The following is a 26100-nucleotide window of genomic DNA, read 5'->3' on the forward strand; positions in this document are numbered from 1 at the left end:
CTTTTTTGTCAGTCTTAGGGCTTGAACTCAGGGTCTGGGTACTGCCCCTGAGCTCTTTTGCTCAAGATTATCACTCTACCACTTCGAGCCATAGCTCCACTTCGAGTCTTTGAACAGTTAATTGGGGCTAAGAGTCTCACAGGGACTTTTCTTTCTGGGATGGCTTCCAACTAGGATCCTCAATCTCAGCCTCCTAAATATCTAGGATAACAGGCATGAGCCATCAATGCCAGGCTCCTCGTGGATCTTTGACCTTCAGATGACCACAGTTGGCTGTGCCATAGGGTGGAAATCACTGTGTTCTATTTCCTTCCTTGAAGGAAAAATCTGGGTATGATCTAACACAACAATCTATTTGTCCTGCCAAGTCACTCATCCCCTGGAACATTTGCTCTTTGGCGCCTATGGGCAAGAGCCTCTAATGAAGGCCCGTGTGGCTTGGTCAGCTGCCTTCTTGGGAACTCATCCGGAGAGAGCTAGATTAGGTCATCACCAATCAGGCCTCCGCCGAGACCCGAGGGCTCTGTAGACAAGCGGAGTAATTGGACATATGCAAGCTGTTTACTGTATGAGCAGGCATGCCCCTTTGAGGTGGTTCCGTGGCGGTCACTCACAGCCCTCCGGCATGGACTTTCTTTCCAGCAATGAAAACAAACAATCGCACTTGTGCCCAGTCAACCTGGTGGAAATAAAGATGTCACAGAAGATGAAATGGAATGTATTGAAGAGCTGCGTGGGGCTCTTGAATAGGGGAGGGGCTTTTCTTGGAATTTTTGAATCTTGAAAAATCAGAGGGAATTATAGAGCTCTCAGTCTAACCTATACTTTTTTTTTTTTTTTTCATGGCTAGTGCTCTACCACATGAGCCACAGTTCCACTTGCAGAATTTTGGTAGTTAATTGGAAATGAGTCTCATGGAGTTTCCTGCCTAGTATGACTTTGAATTGTGATCCTCAGATCTCAGCCTCCTGTGCAGCAAGGGTGACAGATATGAGCCACTTGGCTTCCTTCCTTCCTTCCTTCCTTCCTTCCTTCCTTCCTTCCTTCCCTCTTCTCCTTCATTCCTTGTTTTCATTTCCCTCTCCCTCCTTCCCCTCCTCTTCCTTCTTCCTTCCCTCTTTCCTTCCTTTTTTTTTTTCTGGTACCATAGTTTGAGCTTGCTTTGAGCTTACTTAGTATAGTGGTTTGGCTAGCACTCTATCACTTGAACCATGATTCTAGCCTTTTTTTGATTTTTTTTGTCAGTCCTGGGGCTTGAACTCAGGGCTTGGGCACAGTCCTTGGGCTTTCTCATGGCTAGAGCTCTACCACTTGAGCCACAGCATCACTTCCTGATTTTTCTATGTATGTGGTATATTGAGGAATTGATCCTGAGTCTTAGTGTTAGGCAAGCATTTTACAACTAGGCCAAACTCCCGGCTTTTGCTGGTTATTTTTACAGATGGAATCTCACTGGATTTCCTACTGCAGCCACTTGGGGCACGGGTTCACTTCTCAAGAACTTCATCTCAATCAATAAACAACTGGGTGTGTTGGCTCAGGTGGTCATGCCAGCTACACAGGATGGGTAAACAGGTGTAAATAGGAGGACAGAGATGCAGCCCTGGCATGAGCTACTGGCACCCTGCTTTGATATTGAAAGTTCTACACTAAGACAAACTTAGGCTGGGCACTGGTGGCTCCCACGTGTAATCCTGGCCACACAGGACGCTGAGAGATGAGGACTAGGATTCAAAATCAGCCCAGGGAAGGAAGGTTTGTGGACTCTCATTTCCAATTAACCATCAGAAAATCGGATGTGGTGCAGTGGCTCAAAGTGGTAGGGTGCTAGGCTTGAGCGAATACGCTCAGGGACAGTGCCCAGGCTCTGTGTCCAGCCCCAACCGCAGGCGTTTTCAAAGGGCATCATGAGACATCTCCAAACACTTGTTCACCATCACACCTTTCCAAGTTGATAGGTGAGCCAGGATTCATAAACAAACAAAGCCCATCTGGGATACTGAAGCCTGGTAAAAGACTGGGGAAAATAGTTATTTAGTTCTGGAGGTAAAGCTAGCTAGGTAAAAACAAAAGCACAGCCTTATAAAAGTGTTAGAAATGTGGAAGACATTGATGATATGAGGCAAAATTTACAGAGGTCAGATCCAAGTGCCTAGGGACTCATCTTTCAAAGCAGGTTGCCAGTATTTGATGAGAGTAAGGTTACACAAATAACTGCATCTCCTCCTCCTCTTGTTCCTCCTGCTCCTCTTCCTTCTCTAGATCTTCTTTCCACTCCTCCTCTTGATTTTCCTCTCCCATCTGTTTCTCTTTGCTTCTCTTCCTTTTCCTATTCCTTCTCCCTCTACTTTTTTTTTTTTAACCAGTCCTACCTAGGGCTTGAACTCAGGGCCTAAGCACTGTCCTTGGGCTTTTCTCAAGGCTAGAGCTCTACAACTTGAGCCACAGCACCACTTCCAGCTTTTTTCTATGTATGTGGTACCAAGTACTCGAACCCCGGTCTTCATGCATGCCAGGCGAGTACTCTACCACTAGTAGGCCATGCTCCCTGCCATCTTCCTCCTTTTAAAAATCAAATTGGGAGAGAGCAAGGTAAGGGATGACATTATTCAACCTTAGATAATTAACCCCTCTTACATCACTGTTATAATAAAAAATAAAAAACTTTCCTTAATCCTAGGGGCTCTTAGGACCCGTTTTTGTAATAAAGAAATATTTTATGTGAGTCAGGAATTCCTTTCTTTTCACTCCACTTACTTTTATAAATTCAACTAAAATTAATGCCTGGAAAATTTAAAACAGCTGTTATGAATTCAGTGCATTTGCTGGCCAATTATTCTCCCAGCCATCACATTTAAAAACTCCCGAAACAAAAGCAAAGAAACTGACTGAAGTGGATTTCGGTAACTATTTCCTAGGAAGTAGACACAGCATTTCCACTTCCAACTCAGAGACTAGTGGTCTCAGCTTTCAGAAAGGCAAGAAAGGTATAATCTTTTATTTTATGAAACTCGACAATTTTTTTAAAGTTTATGTATTTATATAAAATGCTAGAAATTCAAGCTTATTTAAATGCCATAAAGGTTTACTTGGAGATGAGAGTCATGTAAGACATGAATTAAAATTCATTATCATGACTATAGATAGCCATAGAGAGCCAGCACACTGATAGAACTCTACACTTTAAATAAGCTTAGGTTATTGTATTTCAGCATTTTCTCAAAATGATTAGAAAAATAAGACAGATCACGTCAAGTTCTTGGGGATCAATGGCATCACATTTTCATCAAGTCCTCGGCACAAGGGAAAGGTAGATGGAATGGTTTCCACACAAAGGGTTAAACATCTAGGGTAAGAGACACATTTTGTATTTTCTGAGATATAAACACGAATCTCAAAATCTCCTTAAAATGAAGCAGACATATCTCTAATTCTGGCTTTTGTTAATGGCCAACTACTTCAGATTGATCACCTCCATTCAGAAAGCTCAAAGATGAGCTGGAGAGGCCCTACTAAATTTATTGCATGTCACGGGAGCAATGAACAGAAATTGTTGACCCATCCTTCCCTCTGCCCACAGGACAGGAAGAAATGATTGTCAAAGTGTCAAGAACCCTTAGCTACCATCTTGGCAAAAGTATTTTTAAAAATAAAAGAGAAGAATGAGTTCTCGTTATAGAAAATAGTTTTCTCAGCCATAGGCAATGACAGTAACAGTTTAAAATAAAAATGAGATCTATTTTCACTTATTCTATGAATTCAGTCAAAACGCTTAATTATAAAATGCTTTACCACTATTTATAATTTTAATGCCTGAGGTTTTTTTTTTTCCCCCTTTGAAAACAGCAGATTCTATTTCTAAGCTTACATTCGTTATACAGGAGAGGATTTCATTACTACCTTTCCACAAGTGTACAATGTATCCTAATCAATCCTATTTCCTCTAATCATTCCTCTCTTCCTACAATTTTAATTTTCACACTTGCAAACCATTTATTTCTACCATATCCAACTTCCCTGATCCTTGTTAGCACAAACCCTCCTACTCTCCACTTACCAACAGTCTATTTCTCTTTCCCACTCTCACCTTTACTGATAAGCAGCTTTCAATGAGGATCTTTATGCTGTCTCGTATATATATTTCCATGTGTTTGAATATTTTCTGTGGTATCTTTTGCTGCTGATCTAATAGGATACAAGGAGTTAATTTCAACTTTCTGTATTTGCTCATATGTGCTCTAGATCCTAGGGTATGATCTATTTTGGAGGAAGTTCCATGTGCTGTGGAGGAGAATATGTATTGTGCAGTTACTGGGTGAAATACTCAATTATTTTCACCTCGCCTATGGTTCAATTTAATTATAAAGTTTCTTTCTTTTGCTCAGATGACCTATTGGTAAGAGAAGGGTATTGAAGTCTTCCACAATTATCTAACTGGGGGGAGGGAGGGCATCTCTCAGCACTTGTACATCCATAAAGTTTGTCTAATGAACTTGGGTACACTGCTATTTGGTGAATATATGTTAACAACTGTAATTTTCTATGATTTTGGTAAAATATAGCAAAGTAAAAGATGACCCCATGTGACTTTTATGGAAGAGTCTCAAAATCAATTGGTTGGGGGGAGGAGGAGGAGGAAAGGTAGAAGTAAAAGATGTACACTAAAACTATGAAAATCATTTAAAAGGAGGAATATTCTACAACAGATGAACAGGTTTTAATTTTTTTTCACATTATTTACCACAATCAGCTAACAGATACTGCAATACTGGTCAAGACGACTTCATAAAAACTAAAAATCAATGGTCACTGTGAGAAAACTTCATTTAATGTGGAAGATTTAGATTCGTTTTTCATGATAAGATATAACCATCTCTAAGAGTAAAGCAATAGTTCAAGTCAAGGAGACATGCTAAAGTCTGAATGAGACTGCCTTGTTTAGAACCCTGAAAGTCTAGGACACTTTAGATAAAAAGAGATGAATCAGATACCAAGGACTGGGCAATGGCACAGGCCCATAACTCAGGCCTTGTTTATACTTCCAGATTTACACATAAAACTGAACTGCTATTTGTGGCAGAGGAATCTCCAGTGGTAACCTTGGATATAAATGATTATAATTTAACCATCAGGTAGTCTAAGGAATTGTTCTTAAAGGGATAGCTGAATATTTTCATGTATATACTATTAAGGCATCTGAATTTCTGGTGTTTTCAGTATATTATTTTACTGCTATTTCTTATTCTTTTTGCTTTCATTGTATACAACTTTGATATTGGATACCAAGTTAATTCTTTTTCTACTACTAGGCCAATTTATCCCATTTAGTAAACTCTAAATCAAAATCTTGAAAAAAGGGGAACTCTAACGTAAGAACAGAAAAAATACAATGAAAACAATAGCATATATTTTCAACCATCATAAAAATGAATGATAATTAACTGATAGTCTTTAACTGTGGAAAAATTAGAATCAAAGTAAGTATTAAATGGCTAGTTGCCAATTAAATAGCTACTGGATTCAGATTAGTCAACACTAACAGGATTCACATTTGAACTATGAACAAAGCATACAAATATTTAACATCTCTTCAATAGGACATATTAGTGAACAGGGAGAACAAACTTTTCTCCTCTGTTGTGACTGTGCAAAATATCCAGGTTAAATATCAAGAATATACCGGGAATACCAAGCCAACAAAAGAGTATTAAATTCTAAGAAATTCCAAAAGAAGAGAACAGAATTTTAACATGTATGAGACAGTGCTTAAATAATTATTGACCTAATCAAGACCTTTAAAAGTACCACCAAAATGCACTACAATAATTTTTTATTTAGTTTACACAAAGAATCTATAAGTACAGGTTGCAGAAAGAAAATGTTTAGTGCTATTTACATTTATTTTAAAACTCTGCTCTATACAAATTTAAGTTTGATCAGTATGAACAATATTTTTTGAAGATCTACTGCATATAAAGCCTTTTCATCAAAGCATTAACAATGAATAAAATAATCTGAATGCATTTAAAGAAAGCTGACCATTTGAACAAATTTACACTTAACATTTTTAAGGGCCAAGAACACTTATTAAGTATAGAACGTAATGTCAGCCTGCAACTTCAATTTTAAAAAGGCTAAAGTTATTTATATGGAGTATTGTTCTATATTCTACACGCCAATCTATATTTAAGTTCTATAGTTAGGCATTTTATAAGTCTTTTATTAAATATATTCTACACATATTTGTAATTTTATCCAGGAAGAATTCTTCCCAGCGAAAAAAATATAAAATCTTTCATATTTTTTACAGGTTTAGATGAAACTAGCCCATGCTTTAGTGCTGTGCAAATTGATTTTAACATATCAATCATTAAATTATTGGTATAAAATGAAAGAGTGGCATCTTTAATCATGTATGCCTTGAAAATCAGCTTTTGATTTTAATTGCAAGCACTAATACCCAACACAACCTACATAAAGAAAAGGATATTAGTATTATGGAGGGTTTTTTTTAAATTTCAGAATTCATTTGAACTATAATGAGTAAGCATAATGCAGGACATAGTTATGAATGAATGATGATTATGGAAAATTTCATTTTTCTATATTCAAATACATAAAATGATCAGTCACTGAGGTTTTCGAATGTTTCTGCACAGCGAAAGCCTCGGAGCAACTGGCACCCTCCCCCATTAAGGCTAGAGATGCACTCTCACCCCTTCTGTGCTGTCTGATGAGCACTCAGCCACGGAGGACTCAAGAGTGCAGGATGTATTATAGGAATAAAACCGGTTTTATCAGCCCTCTACCGAGTGCTTAAAACAACAGGCACATTTTATTTTTTCATTTGTTGCAGTGAAAATGGTTACACTCAGCTTAATATTTTGGGCCTGTACAGCCACCATGGCTGACTTGGGTAGAATTTGCCCAACATTTTAGTTTTTTCCATTTATTCCCTCTCACGCTGGCCCACTTATTGACTTCATCGATTGCTGGGTGTCTTCCAGTGTGGAACTGTGTATATGAGTATTTCTAGGTACCAGAAACTCTTATAAATTCTGCTGATGAAAAAAATAATGCCAATCTTTTTGAGTGCAAATTGTATTTGGGATACTTGATTTGTTAAGTTCTGATGATGACAATTGATGTGGCAGCAAAATTATTTCTGTTGTGAAAGATAACTTGTCAACATTTCCCCTGGAGATTAACTGCATTCAAAAACCAACATATTTAAAAACTGCTCAGCATAAAGAAAAATACAAGAAATACAAAATCATAGTGAAAAATGTTCTTGGATTTTTACTTCATGAGAAAAGATGCCAGTGTTCATGAGTAGTTCAGTCCCGTAGATGTGCAGGCAGACTGCTCCTAAAGGTTTCTGAAGCCATGCTGGGTCTCCTCCTTCCCAGCAGCACGAAAGAAAGACAGCTCACTCCACACTAGGCAGGCAGCATTTACAGGATTACACAACAGTTACTCTCTCCAGTCTTTTCACGATTCCTCTGACCTAGGGAAAACGAAAAAAACCCGAAAACCTTGTTTATAAGAATGCTGCGGAACCATGGAGAGGAGGAGAGGGCAGATACCCAGGTGTTAGGAGAAATAGGTTTTTTGGGGGGTGGGGGAATTGGTCATGAGGCTTGAACTCTGGGCCTGGGAGATGTACCTGAGCCCTTCAGTTCAAGGCTAATCCTCTACCACTTGAGCTACAGAACCACTTTTGGTGTTTTGGTGTTTAATTGGAGATAAGGGTCTCGTGGACTTTTGTGCCCAGGCTGGCTGTGAACTGTGATCCTCAGATTCTCAGCCTCCTGAGTAGCTAGGATTACAGGTATGAGCCATGGCTCTTGATTTAGTTTTTTTGTTTGTTCGTTTGTTTGGTTTTTAAAGTTGCTTACAAGAAAGCAGAGGAAGAGGTGACATTGTCCAAAACAGAAGTGCATGCCTGAATTATGACACTGTAACACCCTTATACATACACAATAACAATAAAATGATACAAAAATGTTTGCCCCAAGCTAGGTACAGTGGCTCAGGAGGCTGAGACCTGAGGATCACAGTTCAAAGCCAGCCCAGGCACTAAGGTCTGTGAAATTCTTATTCACAATTAACCGCTAGAAAACTAGAAGTGGCACTGTAGCTCAAGAGGTAGGGCAGTAGCCTTGTGCTAAAGAGCTCAGGGACAACACCTAGGCCCAGAGTTCAAGCCCCATGACTGACACACACTGACACTGACACACACACACACACACACACACACACACAAGTTTGCTTATGAATTATCTTTTAGGGCCAAGTGCTGGTAGCTCACATCTGTAAATTCAAGATTTTCAGGAGGCTGAGATCTGAAGATCAAGGTTCAAAGTTAGCCTGAACAGGAAAGTCTGTGAGACTGATCTCTAATGAACCATCAGAAAAACCAGAAATGTCACTGTGGCTCAAAGTGGTAGAGCACTAGCCCTGAGATAAAAAGCTCAGGGATAGCACGCAGGCCCTGAGCTCAAGCTGTGACTGACAAATAAGAATAAATAATCATTTAGTTTTAACATGTTTCAAATTTATCAGGTTGTTTATTTGACAAGCTCAATTCATAACTATGAAAACTTTCTTTCCTTCAGAATGTCCAAGAAAAACCCACTAGCTTTGAATGCCTGTTTTTGTAGCTGCTCAGGAAACAGCTTACCTTGAGAGTTTGGCTCTGGCAATGTCTCTCTGGCCACCAAATGCATCACTGTCGTCTTTCCAAAAGGAAGTTTTAATGCTATGGGAAAAGTAGAGGAAATCTGGTTACTTATATATGGATCTATTAAAATCATTAACCAGAACTAAAACCATTTAAGAAACCCCATTGCTTTCTGTATGGTTTCCATCACAGACTGAACTTATCATGCAGAACATCTCTGTTATGACATGAGATGAAGTTCTTATTATACTTTCCCATGATAAAAATGATCCTTGGGGGCCGGGAGTTTGGCCTAGGTATAGTGCTTACCTAGCATGCATGAAGGCCCAGGTTCGATTCCTTGGTACCACATACATTGAAAAAAAAAGCCAGAAGTGGTTCTGTGGCTCAAGTGGTGGAACTCTAGCCTTGAGAAAACCCAAGGCCCTGAGCTCAAGCTGGGACTGGCAAAAAAAAAAAAAATCCTTGGCAGGCAAGGCACTAGCTTGACACATACATCCTCACTATTTAAGAAAGGAGATGAAGAAAGAATAGGTTCATCTAGTGACAACCTTTAGAGGAGACAGGACAAAGTACTTTAAAAAAAGATGGCTATTTGTTAGGGTACTAGACAACTCCCAATTCCTTGGGTGAGGAACAGGAAATATTTGTACCTCAATCCTTATTTTTCTCTAATTATTCTGATAATATTGATATAATCCTTGTTGAGACTTAAGAGTTTTGAGAATATCCTTTTTCATTAAGCACAGGAAAAAGCTTAGATTAGGAGATAGGATTCCAAATTTAATAAATACCAACTGTAATAAATTGGACCGACAAGCTACTTTGATGTAGAAACAAGAAATGGCGAACAACTGCAAAAATTCTCAACCTTATATTTTTAAATTAGAAAAGTTTTCTTTACTCAAACTACTTTCTTTTCAATTACCTATGAACTTCGGTAAGGCTTATGATCATTACTTTCCAAGTATTTTCCTTTTTGCCTCCTGCTTTTCAAATCTTGCTATATATGATGATGTTTAAAGGGTAGGTATTTATGTTTTGTTTTTTCTTTTTCTTTTTTTTGCCAGTCCAGGGGCTTGAACTTAGGGCCTGAACACTGTCCCTGGGTTTTCTCAAGACTAGAACTTCACTACTTGAGCCACAGCACCACTTTCGGCTTTTACTATGTATGTGGTACCAAGAAATCAAACCTGGGTCTTCGTGTATGCTAGGCAAGCACTCTACCACAGGGCAAACTCCCGGCCCATGGGTAGGTTTTAAAAAGTCCTATCTTCAATATTAGTGCTAATTCATAGAATCATGCTGAATTTCTAAAGATCTTAAGTGGCTTATCACTGAAAACTAGAAATGTAATTGGTAGGGCTAGTCTTTCTCTTTCAACTTGCCTTTTGAGTAGAAATAGTAGACATTGATGCTCTGAGTATTATGGACTAAGGAAGGAAACCTTAGAATGCAAAGTAGATACTTCTTGCTTTCTACGATGACAGTGTATGCACTTTTAACATACGTAAAAATCATATGAGATTTTTGACTCAGGAGTAAAAATGGAAAATGGGGGAAGTAGAGAGGAGAGATGCAGAAATCTGCATTTGGAATGACTATCAGGACCTGGAGTGGAGTTCAGTGCCAGAGTGCTTATGTAGTATGTTCGAGGCCCTGGGAATGTCCCTGACTCAATAAAAAATAAGTAAATTTGTAAGTACATCAATATCAGAGGTGATTCTCCTATTTTCTTCGTGAACAATGTTAGAATCTGCTGACCATCAAAGCTTTTAGTTGATTATTCTTCAACTCCTAGTCAGCAACTTTCACTAAACCATTTCTTTAGAGGATGTGAGATTTGGTGATGTTTTGAGATTCAATAAAAAAAAAAAAAATTGAGCCTGGGAGTTACTGGACCCAAAATTTCAAGAATGGTAGAGCAATCAGGTACAGTGGTATATATTTATAGCCCTGGCTACTTAGGATGCTGAGGCAGGAGGATCACTTGAGGTCATCCACAGAAGATCAGGCAGGTCTCAGAAGAAAAACAAGGAATGAATGGCAGGCAATGAGAAGCTCTCTTAAGGATCCAGAAGTTTGGCCTAGTGGTACAGTGCTTGCCTAGAATGCATGAAGGCCCAGGTTCGATTCCTTGGTACCACATACATAGAAAAAAAGCCAGAAGTGGTTCTGTGACTCAAGTGGTGGAACTCTAGCCTTGAGAAAACCCAAGGACAGTGCTCAGGCCCTGAGCCCAAGCCCAGGACTGGCAAAAAAAAAAAAAAATAATAAAAAAAAGCTCTCTTAGGGTTAACTATATCATGACTGATACCCCAAACCTATCCAACTCGTCTGAATCCTCACTACAGTACTTCCTAGCCACCACTGCAAATATCACCTGTAACAGGAATCCTATTCCTACACAGTATGACAACACAGAGTGGCAGTAACAGACATGAGGCATTCTGTTACTCTGTTATTTCAGAGTAGTACTAAAAAAACAGATCTGGAAAATTTATAATTTAACAAAAACAGATCAACCATTCTGATTTTTATACAAAGTCTATGGTCTCTCAAAGGCTGGTGTGACTGATTTCGCACTCGAAATAAAGGAGATATATATTTTTGTTAAAGCTTTAGTTCTAAATGGCAGTAATCTTTTATACACAAGAGCAATTACCACTAAAACTGTTTATGGTGAGACTGAGACTCCACCTGAAGGGTTCTACAAATCTGACATTGTCAGAAATCACTGAAAGCATCCCTAGCTTTCATGGCACAGGATTTTAAAGTGAATTTTATGTCTGTTCCATGTAATTAGGCTATAGCACCTGGAATAAGGCAGTACCTTATTGAAACCTGCATCCTCAAATGTCTACTAGTGTTAACACATAAGAAAAGATCAGCAAATATATACCAAGTTAACTAGTACTATTTTTAAGGAAAAACAGATAAAGTATTTTATTAGGTTTGAAGAAAAAGGACTGTGTTCCAGGCATAATGGCTCCCGTGTGTAATCCTAGCAACTCAGGAGGCTGAGATCTGAGGATCACAGTTCAAAGCCAGCCTGGCACTAAATACCAAGAGACTCTTATCTCCAATTAACCACCAGAAACCGGAAGTGGCACTGTGGGTCAAGGGGTAGGGTGACTAGTCTTGAGCTAAAGAGCTCAGGGACATTCTCCCAGGCTGAGTTCAAGCCCCATGACTGACCAAAAAAAAAAAAGAAAAAAAAAAAAGACTATGTCAAAACACTTATATCATTTTAAAGCAGATCATTTCATTTCATTTGCCTACAAATTCCGAGTTGTCTGAATATATGTGAAATATAAAATACATATTAATTGAAACAAAACAAATTCTGGTAGAAAATGTGCCCCATATGAGGGCATTATTGAGCTATATATCCTCAATCACATCTAAAGAACAATAATAGCTAACAGTTAAGTGTTCACCATGTGGCAACCACTGCTGTAAGAAGGAGTTTATCCCTCTCAACCTATTTAGCAGGCACTGTTATATCCCTCTTATCAGTGAGGAAAAGTGGCCCAAGGTCATATACCTTGTATGTCATAGAGCTGGGACACAACTTAGTCTGGTTACAAAATCTGCTCTTTCAGTTACTATATTAGACTACTATATTCCTGATAACCAATTACTTTTATATAATTAACAATTACATTGTTGGGATCAAATTGGAAATATCTCTTCTTTACATGTGAAAACCATCATAAACTTTTCCTAATTCATGTGTCAAAATTTTGCATAAAAATATTGTATGGAAATTGAATTAACCAGAGGTACAAGACAATTACATTTATAAAATAGTAGGTACACACACTCCTATTTTGGGATAGATTTTATTTCTAAAGGTAGTTCTAAAATGAAATTTAAGTTAATATACAAGGTAAAATAGTAAGTGTACAATAAATATAGGCAGATTCAGAGTTTAAATGAATTTTTTGCAGGAAGTTCAGGCATTAGCATTTAAAATAAACAAATGAGTAATACTACCATGAGATAAGATATTAAATCCCAGCAAAAGTGACTCCTTACCTCCTAATGTGACATTTCCATGTAGAAATCGTCCTTGATAAATAAGTCGCAGAATATTTGGACTGCTGACCTGCTCTTCTTCCCAGTCTACAAAGAATCCAGGGAACTGATTAGATGCATTTCAAAAAATGACTGAAGCACTACTGCATTGTTTTAAAAGTCCGGACACAAATCACTTTAACACATCACAGAAGACACTTCCTAAGAATCAAAATAATGATAAAATAGTCACTTGCAAGACTTTGTTCTTTTTCATTTTTTTCATTAAGTAGAAAGAGGTACAAAAAAGACTAGTTTTTGTTTTTTCTTTTCATTTTTTTTTCTAGGTCTGGACCAGGTCTCCAAACTCCTATGTTTCCTTTCACTCGTTGGCTAGCATTCTACCAACCCAATCAGTAGTTTTGCCTTTTAAAGTATATGAAAGTATGCCAGATCATAGGCTTGAAGTTTAAGCAGCTAAACTGGGAAAAACTTAATCCTACTAAAGAAACACACACACACACACACACACACACACACACACACACGATACAGATATAGGTACTATACAAACATGAAAACTAGGCAAAGACATGAAGAAAATCAGTCTGTACAATAGGCAACAGAATATTTAATCTTAGCATATAACTTTATGATGAGTTTGTTTCCTGTAGAAACTTCTGTTGTTAGGTGATAGGTGACAACATAAACAATAGAAGGAGAGAAGAAAAGTAGAAGTAAAGATTTTTCCTTTGGGCTTGGTGAGTGTGCATCTGACAAAATCACTACCTTTCTACAAACAATTAGATGAGAACTGAATGTTAACCATTCCTGGTTCCCTGCCCATGCTTTTCTCCCTTCACCTTCTCTCTTCCAGGTAAACCTTTGCTGCCCCAGACAGATCCCTCCTCTTCTAGAAGAGAAATCTTTTTTTTTTGTTTTTACTAAACAGGAGACATTTTTAGCTTCCTCTGTTTGTTTGTTTCTTTTTTTTTTTTTTTGCCAGTCCTGGGCCTTGAGCTCAGGGCCTGAGCACTGTCCTTGGACTTTCTCAAGGCTAGCGCTCTACCACCTGAGCCTCAGCACCACTTCTGGCTTTTTTCTATGTATGTGGTACCGAGGAATCAAACCGGGGTCTTTGTGCATGCCAGGCAAGCACTCTACCACTAGGCCAAACTCTCGGCCCTTAGAAGAAAAAATCTTTATAAGCCACTAACACTTCAGAATGAAGATATAAGAAGATAATATAATCTAGATATAATCTAAAGGCAAATGATATTAAGTGTTCAAGTCCTACTGAAAAAGGGCTAGCAAAAACTTGGAACTATACATTTTATTATACTATGCAGTAAGAACATAATTTATTTAATATACTATCTCCTCCTCTGTAAGGATCTAAATTTTAGAATGGAATTCACAATAAAGTTTACAGAAGGAATTCTAGTTAGTATTAACAGTTATATAACAGTTATATGATTACTCTACTGATTAGCAGTATTTCCAAAAAGCTGCTTAATGATATGTTTAGAAAAACTAAGTCCTTCCAGAAATACATTACACACAAAGTAATTTTGTTTTTTTGGTCAGTTGTGGGACTTGAACTCTGAGTCTGGGCATTGTCCCTGAGCTCTTCAGCTCAAGGCTACTGTCGTATTCCTTGAGCCACAAAGCCCTGGTTTTCTGGTGGTTAATTGGACATGAGTCTCTTGGTATTCAGTGCTGGGCTGGCTTTGAACTGTGATCCTCAGATCTCAGCCTCCTGAGTAGCTAGGATTATAGGCGGAAGCCACTGTGCCATGCTACTAAGTATTTTTTGACTTAATATTTGCTATATTCTTGTTGCTAGCTTCAATAAATATTTACTTTTATAGACTTTTAGTACCTCACAAGATATATACAGTATAAACCTAAAATGTTTACCTATTTATTTATTTATTTATTTTTTGCCAGTCCTGGGCTTGAGCTCAGGGCCTGAGCCCTGTCCTTGGGATTTCTCAAGGCTAGAGCTCTACCACTTGAGCTTCAGCACCACTTCCAGCTTTTTTCTATGTATGTGGTACATACATAGGAATCGAACCCGGGTCTTCGTGCATGCTAGGCAGGCACTCTACCACTAGGCCAACTCCCGGCCCCTAAAATGTTTATTTTTATATGAAAGAATTTATTTTTGTTTAAACTTGCTGAAAAGCCAAGAAAAGACTAAGAATTAAAAACCTTCTGCAGTCTGGGAATGTAGATTAGTGGTAGAGTGCTTGCTTAGCATGCATGAAGCCCTGGGTTCAATTCCTTAGCACCACATAAACAAAAAAGCTGCAAGTGGTGCTGTGGGTCAAGTGCTAGCCTTGAGCAAAAGCAGCTCAGGGACAGTGCCCAGGCCCTGGGTTCAAGCTCCAGGATTGGCAACAAACAAACAAACAAACAACCCCCCCCCAAACCCCAAAAAGCAACAACAACAATAGCAAAAAAACAAACAACAACAACAAAAAAACCCACACAAAAAAAACAGGCATGGGTGACTCACGCCTGTAATCCTAGCTACTTAAGAGGCTGGGATTTGAGGACCACATTTCAAAGCCAGCCAGGGCACTAAAGTCCATGAGACTCTTTTGTTCAATTCACCACTAGAAAAACAGAAGTGGCGCTGTGGCTCAAGGGGCAGGGTGGTAGCCTTGAGCTGAAGAGCTCAGGACAGTATCCAGGCCTAGAGTTCGAGCCCCATGGGCCACAAAACAACAACAACAACAACAACAACAAGAATAACCCTTTTTGCCTTAGGGTAAGTGCCATCAGCCAAAACTAATTTCTATACTGGTAGGTGATCTGTTCAACTATTGGGATACCATTTAATGGTAAAGATTTGTGCTTGATACTCTAAGATTAATATTGGTATTTGAAAGAATTAAACTAATTTCAAATGTCTAAGCCAAATAATTAGCAAATGGAAGTACTTTTTTTTTTTTTACTGTAAGCTATGTATTTGTTCAAATAAAAATTATTTTGATAGAGATTACTCTTCGGTGTTTTGTGTTACTTTTCTATGATATTCACATACCAGCAGCTATCTACTTCACTCTCAAATCCATAGGAATGATCTACTGTACATTATTTAGCACACAGTTCTTAGGTACTTAACAAAATGCTGATAGTTATAAACCTTGCCTTGATATAAAGAAAAACCCAATAAAAGCTATGAACTTTTAAGAAATCTCTTGAGCTATATGAGCTTTAGCTTTAGTTCCTTCTTGATTCAGATACCAGCTCATTGGTTATCAACAGGAAGAAAAGTAAGTGTTGAATAAATCAAGTGTTTCTTACACTGAGAACTACAAACCTATATGATATATTCTAAGAATCTAAAAGTCCTCTTCACAATTTTTTCAAATTGTTCATTATAATGATAATCTGGAAAAGATCTGCAAAATAATTCAAATAATCAAATGATAGCCAAGTGTGGCTTTGGGATGTTAGTGCCCATGCATCCATTGGGTTGATAACTATATTGTTGACAGGTAATCAGTACTGTAGCTTTCAAGAAGTAAGTGGAAACAGAACAAAGGCTTCCTATGTAGTGACATAGTCTAAGAGAAGACTGACTGAGAACTGGGACAGTGTAAGAACAAAGGCTTTGTGGCAAGTCTGCAGACAACTGGGTCACTGTGCACCATGCAGAATCCTGGGTCTACCACACTCAGTGTGATACAAGGAACCAGTGGTGGGCAGCTTTGCCAAAAGTATATTACCTGGCAAGTTAACGTTGTTAATCTGAATATTATTGATTTTAGAATTATATTTGTGTTTTCTTTCTAGATCCATTTTAATTTTGTATTTCTAAGAACTAAGAATTTTAACTTGTTTTGTTTCCGTATTTTAAAATGACATTATAATGAAATAGTTTAAATCAGAATTAAGGGATCTATAAGAAATTTCTTTCTCTAAAAAGGTTCCCAGTAACCTAAGAGTCATTATACATACATCATGTTTTTTGTTCTTATTGAAGTAAGTCTTGTCCTTTACAATTTCAAATTGCTCCTGCTAATACTAATAAATACAAGTACTCTCACTAGAAGTCCTGAGGTGGGATTTCAAACTTAAGTCCTGAGGTGGGATTTCAAACTTAAGGTCAGTCTTAGCAAGACTTTATTTCAAAATAAAATTATAAAATGGCTGAGGATGTAGTTTAGTGGTATGGCCTAGCACATATGAGACTTTGGGTTTCAACTCCTTGCACCGGGAAACAACAACAATGACACACCTAAAGGAATGGGCTGAAATTATGTATCTCTATGGTACACACTGTGAAAAGGGTCCTGAGGACAAATGGACAAACTTAAAAAGGAACATGAATTAAAGACTCATTTAAGGAGTAAGTCAGAGTCTTATTAGGTAGGAAAGCAGTAGGGAAAGGACTACTAATTAAAAATTGTCTATTATAGGTAGCGGCTTGAAAAGGTACAGCATAACTGATCTTATTCAGGGAAGACATGGAACAATATAAATTAGGTTAATTATGTTCCAGCTAAAATTTAAATATAGAGAAGATCAACAGGAATGGATTTTCTTTCCTTGTATTTTGTGTTTTAATACAACTTCATTGATATGAAATTCTATATGTGTATTAAGCTGATTTGTGCTTTTCCTTTTCAAAATTATTTTTTAGTGTGGGCAAAAGCAAGGACTTTGTTAACCTGGCTTCTTTCCCACTTTGAATGACAAAGCTGAAAGCAAAACCTAGGGGCAGGTTCACTTATTCCTTTTAAGCCTGGTTCTTATACCCTCGGTTACTTTTACTTTCATTTTACATACTTATAACTTTTACTAAATGTTGGGGCTGGGAGTTTGGCCTAGTGGTAGAGTGCTTGCCTAGCATGCACGAAGACCGGGGTTCAATTCCTTGGTACCACATACATAGAAAAAAGCTGGAAGTGGTGCTGAGGCTCAAGTGGTAGATTTCTAGCCTTGAGAAAAATCCAAGGGCAGTGCTCAGGCCCTGAGCTCAAGCCCAGGGCTGGCAAAACAAACAAACAAACAAAAAACCAACAACAACAAAAAAAACTTTTACTAAATGTTCGCAAAACAGGTATGGCACAAGGAATTTACAATGTTCATCTGTGGGAGAAAACACCACTCACCCATTGGCCAGTTATCATACACATGCTTTGCAATGTCAGAAGCTGAATCATTAGGAGAAAACAGGAACTCTTTTGTTTTTCCACTCACCAGGATGAGGCGCAAATTAATCTGAAAAAAAAAAAAAAGACAATCGTTTTCTTAATAGAAAAATTTTAAGAGTGGCTTTCATAAGGTTTTCATTTAACTGTTATTACCAGTATCATTTGGGGTGTTTTATTAAAACTTATTTAAATTCGATTAACCTTTTGTGTGTGTGTGGGGGGGGGTCATGGGGATTGAACTCTGGGCCTGGGGGCTATCCCTGAGCTCTTCAGCACAAGGCTACCATCCTACCCCTGAGCCACAGCCCCACGTCCCATTTTGTAGTGATTAATTGGAGATAAGAGTCTCTTGTTCTTTAGTGCCCGAGATGGCTTTGAACCTCAATCTTCATAGCTCAGCCTTCTGAGTAGCTAGGATTACAGGCGGGAGCCACTGCACCCAGCCTATTAACTTTATATTTCTTTTTTTGGCCCTTATGGTTAGTCTCATATTGTTCTGCATCTGACTTTGTTACCTGGTATATTGTATATATGTTTATATGTTTATTTGAAGGGAAGGGGGGAAAACCAAGATGATTGGGAGGGGGTGGGGGAAGGGAAACAGGGACACAAACATGAGAAGGAGTATCAAGGTGTGAGAAGTAATGCACTCACTACCTGACAAATGTAACTGTAACCCCTCTATACATTATCCTGACAATTAATAAAACAAACAATAATTTGTGGCAAAAAAGAAAGGAATAGGAATATAATTTTACTTATTATTTAATGTGTGTAGCAGATATATTTGCCATAGTAGATGAATAAAGCAAAAAATTCATTATGCTTTTATATTTAATTACAATGATATCTAGTTCTACAGGTTGTCATTACTCTAAAAAACTAAAAAAAAACGAGTAAAATGCATTCTTTATCACTAAACAGATAAAGTATTTAAGATTCCAATTGGACTGACATTTCTAAGTCAAAATTTACTTAGATTGCCCCAAGCATTATTTCTCAAAATGTTCTCTTTAAAATGTTTATCTGCCACAATTAACTTGGCATTATTTTTAAAATAACAATATGCATTCATTTCCCACAAGTCATAGAAAGGCAAGCATGTTTTTCTGTAGCTTTGAGTCCCTGTTAAGAAAAAAGTTGGGTCTGCTCCAGATCTGAGTCTTGGGAGGAGGCAATGTAACTTAACTTTCTTTATACACAAAGAACAGAGACTACTGCTGCACAAATGTGACTTATGCCAAGTCCCAGGTTACCCTAACTCTCCTCTTCAGTTACTGCCACTACACCCTTTTTTTTCTCCCTAAAAATCCCAGAAAAGCTTTAGTATACCAGCTCCCATTATGAACACACAGATACCTATGACCGGCATCAATATGCTAGTCACTGATTTTACAATCTCCACCATCATCACGGGAAGGTCACTCCTTACCATCACCACTTTAAAGATAGTGAAATCTACAAAGCATCTCTTGAAAATGCACATGCATAACCGGCTCAGAATGCAAAACCAGTTCTGCTCCATCAAATGGAGCAGAAGTGGATTCTTCATTAGAACTCCTAATAGTACATAAACTTCCAAATTCTTTCTCAATGTATTAGTAAGAGATTTATGCCTTCAAGGTAAAATATAATATCAAAGGACTTAATGTAGAAACTGAAGTGATGAAATCACTCTGCTTTCAGGAAGTAAAGGTTGAACGTACCAAATCTAAAAATCCAAAACTTTATGGAGTACATTTTAGGATTCTGATTTTTGGATTAAGGATGCTCAACAAATAAATTCTGTGCAAATATTCCAGTATATACAGAACTTCAAAATTTGAAATACCTCGGGCTCTAACCATTTCAGACAGGTGATAAGTTTACAGAAACTTTGGGTCCCATTTTAAAACTTCAAATAATAATCTAGAAGAATCATTAAATTGAGAAGTACCACTTTACTAATTTTCCTATAGTAAATAATCATGATTTCTCAAAGAAGAAAAGAAACATCTGTGCAATACCAGCAAATTTTAATTCTCATTATCATTAATGAATACTAATGCAAATCATATTCTGAATTTGTATGGAATCTAATCTTTTAATGGTTACAAACTACTATATGAAGTCTGTCAGTTGTTAATGCCCATGAAACTATATCCCTTCAGTCACAAATGGGTAACCAGAAAAATATAATTTAAGAATTATAATTTAAGAATTGTATTAACCTATCATTTCTTAAAATTAATCCCAAATAGGCTTTTATTCAAATGATAACATCTAGGTGTTGGAGGTGTGGCTCAGGCTCAGGCAGCAGAGCATCAGTTAATGATCAAAAGCATCAGATACTAAGTTCAAGTTCTAGTCTCTGACCCCTTACCCTCCCCCCCCCAAACTACACACACACACACACACACTCACACACACACACACACAAACACATATACTCTAAACATAACAAGTGAAAAGAGATTCAAGTCTTTAAATTCTTAAAGCAGACACCAAAGCTTATTTTTTTATTATCCTTGACGTCTACTGATATGGAAATGCAAAAGCAGTAAATCTATGGAGTTGTTAAATGACATAAGATGCTGATGTATTTGATATGGAAACTTGTTTACAACAAATTTAAGTGAAAAATAACCGGCTATAAAACAGTAATGCTTAGATTCTCCTAAATCATTATACTGAAGACCTAACTCCCCAAAGTACTGTACTTGGAGAAGGTACAGGGTCTTCAGGAGGTAAATAGGTTAAATGAGACCCTAAGAATAGGATTGTAACATGAGAAGGGGTATCAATGTGTGCGTGTGCACTTACTATCTAGTAAATATAACTGTAACCCCTCTATACATTACCACCTGAGCCACAGCACCACTTCCGGCTTTTTTCTATGTATGTGGTACCAAGGAATCGAACCTGGGTCTTCACGCATGCTAGGCAAGCACTCTACCACTAGGCCAAACTCCTGGCCCCGGAGCTCTTAATATGTAAGAAAATTGCTAAGAGATAACTACTTCATTCGTACAATGAAGTGTATATTTAATAATTATTTTTGAGGCAAAACATTTTAAGTACAATAGAACTGCCATGATGATTTCCTGCAATGTCCTCAATGCATGTAAATTTCAGGTTAAAAGCTTTTCCACAGAATGTGTTATTTTAAATTGGTCAGGATGGAAAAAATGAGGGGATAGAAAGGAGAAAAGGAAGATAGAAGTGACTGGGAACATTTCTGGAAATAAAAGACAATTACAGCGATAGACAATGCCCTTTAAGAAGAACTATGACTGTTTTCTATCAAGGGACCAGCATGCTGATTAGAAAAAGAATTCTTGCGTTTCCTTTGAGAGTCTAGGAGAATGGTGAGGAGGACTGGGGTTTTCTCTTTCCTGAGGGAAAAGGATCAGCAGAAGCATATTTGCTTTCTTTGAGAAGTTACAATTACCAGTAAAGTCAAGTGGGAAAGGTGCTAGACCTTTGCAAATGACTTTTAAAAAGCCCTCAACTTTTCCATCCCAAGGGAATTATGCGGAGTTAAAAACAAAATAGCCAATCCCCAAAGGTTTCTTACTATATGATTCCACTTGTAATACTCTTTAAATGATAAACTATAGCCATATGATAAACTGCACTTGGTGGTAGCAAGGTACCAGGAACAAATTAGGAGTGAGGTGGTATTGTACCTCTGATGCAACAGTATAAGAGGGATCCTTTGCACTATGATTGTGTATATATACAGACATGTGAGTCTACTGAATACCACAAGATGGTTTATGCTTGAAAGGGGTAGCACAAATAATCATGCTGGATGAAATCCTTTTTTTTTTTTTTTTTTTTTGCCAGTCCTGGGCTTGAGCTCAGGGCCTGAGCACTGTCCTTGGACTTTCTCAAGGCTAGAGCTCTACCACTTGAGCCTCAGCACCACTTCCGGCTTTTTTCTATGTATGTGGTACCGAGGAATCGAACCCGGGTCTTCATGCATGCTAGGCAAGCACTTTAACCACTAGGCCAAACTCCTGGCCCCTGGATGAAATCCTTAAACTAGGTCTTCAAAAGGTTGGACAAGTATTTCAATAGAGAACTGGAAAAGCTAAAAAAAAAGTATTCCTATTCCCCACTGGAATGAGGCAGCAATTACATCAGTGAAGAAAGTAGGTCTTAATCTATAGCAAAGTACATATGAATTCATGGCTATAAATTTACTCATACTCCATGGACTAAGAGTCAGTTATAAAAACAAATATCAGAACTAGGCATGGTAATCTCAGCAGTTGGGAGGTTGTTGAAAACAAGAAGATTGAAAGTTTTAAACAAGGGCTATGAATGAAAAAAATTTAAGGTTATACCAGCCTGCATAGTAAGATATTATGTGAAGCCAGCGGCTGGGGTCACACTTATAATCCTAGCTACTCAGAAGGCTGAGATCTGAGGATCAGGATTTGAAGCCAACCTGTCAGGAAAGTTCATAAGGCTTTTATCTTCAATTAACCCAGAAGAAGCTGTAAGTATAGATAGATGTGGCTCAAGTTGGAAAGTGTCAGCCTTGAGTAAAAAAGCAAACCAAGAGTCCCCAGGCCCTGAATTCAAGTCCCAGTACTGGTGTCAAAAAGAGAGGGAGGAGGGCGGGGAGTTTGGCCTTGTGGTAGAGTGCTTGCCTAGCATGCATGAAGACCCGGGTTCGATTCCTTGGTACCATATACTTAGGAAAAGCCAGAAGTGGTGCTGAGGCTCAAGTGGTAGAGTTCTAGCCTTGGGAAAAATTCAAGGACAGTCCTCTGATCCTGAGCTTAAGCCCAGGACTGGTTAAAAAAAAAAAAAAAGAGAGGGAGGGAAGTAGAAAGGTAGGGAGGGAAGGAAAGAAGGAAGGAAGGAAGGACAGGGAAAGGAAGAAAGGAAAGGAAGGAGGGAGGAAAGGAAGAGAAGAGGGAGGGAGGAAGGAAGAAAGGGAGGTAGAGGAAGGAAGGAAGGAAGAAAGGAAGGAAGAGAAATGAGAGGGAGGGAGAGAGGTAGGGAGGGAAGGAAGGAAGGAAAGAAAGAAGGAAGGAAGGACTTTTTTACATTTTATTTGGAATGTGAGCATCTAGAAATATGTTCCAAAGAAATATTCATTTTTTTCCTGAATTATATGAACCTCTCTTTTATTTAACTGTTAATTTAATAAACATTAAAAATAGCACAAATGAGCTAGTGAGCTATAAAGATAAATGAATAACAGAAAACTAGACTTTGCTTTCTGTGTAGACTGATTATTCTCTTATGAAAGAAGAAACAAAGAAAGCTTTGGTTAAGAGCTTGCTTTTTCTTCCAGGCTGGCCTGGATCATGTTCCTCAATTGATGAACATAGTTGTGATGATAGGCACCTTGCATTGTGCTCAATTTTTACTGACTGAGATGGGAGTATGTGGACTGTTTGCTCAGGCCTGCGACCATGATCCTCTAGATCTCCTGAATAGCTATTATTAAAGGCATGAACTACCATTTCTGTATCATGCTATAAGTACATTTTAGAATCACAGTATATAGTTCAAAACTTATTAGTTAGTGAATATCACAACTATTACACAGACACAGACATGTTTTTGTGTGTGTGGGGGCATAAACATAAGACCATATTGAAAAAGTAAAAAAGCAAAAAGGGTTGGTGACATAGCTCAAGTGGTAGAGCATCTGCCTAGTGAGTTCAAGGCCCTGAGTTCAAACTCCAGAATCACAAAAAAAGAAAACAACAACAAAAAACAAATCACTTGACCACAGGATATTCCTTTCAAAAAGAATAAAAATAAAGAATAAAAGCAGATGTTCTTGTTTCTATACATACTGTTGAATTTGAATGAAACCAAAGCACCCACTCTGAGACACTGGATTTATAACTAGGGAAACCTTTGTTCTAAAGATAAATGGTAGGTTTTATGGCTCACTACAGGGAAAACAGCTTCATTCAGGACACTTGTTCTTGTCAACTAGGCAGTATCTTTACTATCTGTCATATAACTGCACTGATAAATCTCAGTATGACACAGGACAAATCTTCTGGATGTTTCTACTTAAAACTATCTTGGCTTTGTGCCATTTTTGGAGGCTTGCACAAGCCTTGCACCCTTTGAAGGTGTCTAACCCTTTGTCATGAGTGTCTATTCTCAGATTTTCTGTTTTCTACATGTTCTATGCTATTATCAGATACCCAAGACTCCTTTACATTCTGTGCCTTTTATAATCTTTCTCATCATTCAATAGAAAATAACATTTAGAGCTGAAGGAGTTTCAGAATTCATTCAAGTCACAATTAGAAAATGACTAGGAAAGGCAGGCTCTGGTAGTTGGTGACAAAAACACAATAAAAATCCAGGTTTTTCTTTTATACACTGGGGCTTGTTCCAACATATTTCAATGCAGGTGCAAGCAAACACATACCTACCCTTTAGAATGTTTAGATTATTCTAACATTTAATTCTTGTCTTTCCCAAATAGCTACTTCAGAAGGGCTTGCTTTTCTCTTAAGGAACCACACAAATTTGAAGACAATACTCCCTAATTTGCTACACATAAACCGAAATCACACCTACATTTCTCTGAGCCATGGAACTTCTCAGGATGTCAAGGGCTAGGGGGAGAGAATGATGAGGAGTCATTGCTTAATGGATCTAAAGTTTCAGTTTTGCAGGATGAAAGAAGTCCTGGAGATGATGGTAGCAGACTATTAAGAAGAATATATTTAATATTACTGAACAATAAAAACAAAAAAATCACCAAATGAAAGTTTTTAATGAGTCACACTTAAATTTTATATTTTGTGCATTTTACCACATGCTATATCTCTAACGGAGGAGATCTGGAATGTTTGGGACTATTCTACTTTTAGCTGATACCTCACAAGACTGAGATGAGGTATCTTATGTTCCTAGGACTGAATGCAATAGAAAATACAAAATGATCAAAACACAAAGTACTTTGATTGGATTTGCTAGAAAGCATTCAATTATCTGGAAGGAGTAGAGAATAAGTAAATCGCTGAAGTTCATTTGTTTACTCATTTGCCAGACATAATATACTGATGTGAAAATGACTTCCACTTGTTTAGTAAATCATTCGTCCTATGGTAGTGTTATTATCCTTTTTTTTTTTTTTTCTTTGTCAGTGAACTCTGGGCTTGGGCACTGTTTCTGAGCTCTTCAAGGCTACTGCCCTAACCCTTGAGCCACAGCACCACTTCCAGTTTTCTAGTAGTTAACTGGAGATAACAGTCTCAGTCTTTAGTGCCTGGGCTGGCTTTGAACCTCAATCCTCAGATTTCAGCTTCCTGAGTAGCTAGGATTACAGGTGTGAGCTGCCGCACCTGGCTAAAGTGTTGTATCTTTCAAAAAATTGAAATATGTGGACCGGGAGTATAGCCTAGTGGTAGATTGCTTTCCTAGTATGCACGAAGCCCTGGGTTCAAATCCTTGGTACCATATACATGGAAAAAGAAGGAAGTGGTGCTCTGACTAGAGTGCTAGCCTTGAGAAAGCTCAAGGACAGTGCCCAAAACCTGAGTTCAAGCCCCAGGTCTGGCAAAATAAAAATAAAAAAAAAATTCAGGGAACAGTGCAATATGGCTAGGTATACCTGGCACTTATATAATAATACTGAGTCAATAGAAGGGAGGGGAAGGAGGGGGAGGAGGGAGAAAAAGGGAAGGAAGCAGGGAGAGGTGTAAAATAGTTATCAATAAAATGATCTAATTATTGTTGGGGGATATCAAAGTGACTTAGTTATGTGTGCTGATAATAACTTGATTAGCCAGGGGTGCCAATGGCTCAAGCCAGTAATCCTAGCTACTCAGGAGGCTAAGCTCTAAGGATCAAGGTTCAAAGCCAGGCTGGGCACAAAAGGTTCTCTCCAACTAATCTCTAGAAAACAGGAAGTGGGGCTTAGCTCAAGGGTAGGGTGGTAGCCTTGAGTTGAAAAACTCAGGGACATGGCCCAGGCCAAGTTCAAGCCCCAAACCCCCCCCCCAAAAAAAAAAAAGTCTCGGAGACTCTTATCTCCAATTAATCACCAGAAAACCCTAAGTGGTTTTGTGGCTCAAGGGCTAGGGTGGTAGCCTTGAGCTGAAGAGCTCAGGGATAGCACCCAGGCCCAGTTCAAGTCCCATGCCCAGGTCCAGAGTTCAAGTCCCACAATTGGCAAAAAAAAAAAAAAAAAAAAAAAAAAAAAAGGACTTGGTTGACTTGAACATTTCAGAATGTTTATATGTCCCTTGT

At 38.0% G+C, this 26100-nt stretch overlaps 1 protein-coding gene across 1 annotated transcript in view; it reads right to left on the reverse strand.

The window, feature by feature from the left end:
* Positions 1–4715: 4715 nt before the first annotated feature.
* Positions 4716–26100, reverse strand: part of Ubl3 (ubiquitin like 3) — a 61477-nt gene continuing 40092 nt past the window's right edge. Inside the window, exons 2-5 of the mRNA XM_090342207.1 lie at positions 17833–17941; positions 12725–12811; positions 8684–8761; positions 4716–7507 (exon numbers count right to left, since the gene is read on the reverse strand). Of these exons, the coding sequence (XP_090198333.1) occupies positions 7455–7507; positions 8684–8761; positions 12725–12811; positions 17833–17941 (327 nt within the window). The 3' untranslated portion in view covers positions 4716–7454. The remainder of the gene's footprint in view (positions 7508–8683; positions 8762–12724; positions 12812–17832; positions 17942–26100) is intronic.

Source organism: Megascapheus bottae, chromosome 11 (genome assembly GCF_031878675.1).
Source record: "Megascapheus bottae isolate mThoBot1 chromosome 11, mThoBot2.hap1, whole genome shotgun sequence".
Lineage (NCBI taxonomy): Eukaryota > Metazoa > Chordata > Mammalia > Rodentia > Geomyidae > Megascapheus > Megascapheus bottae.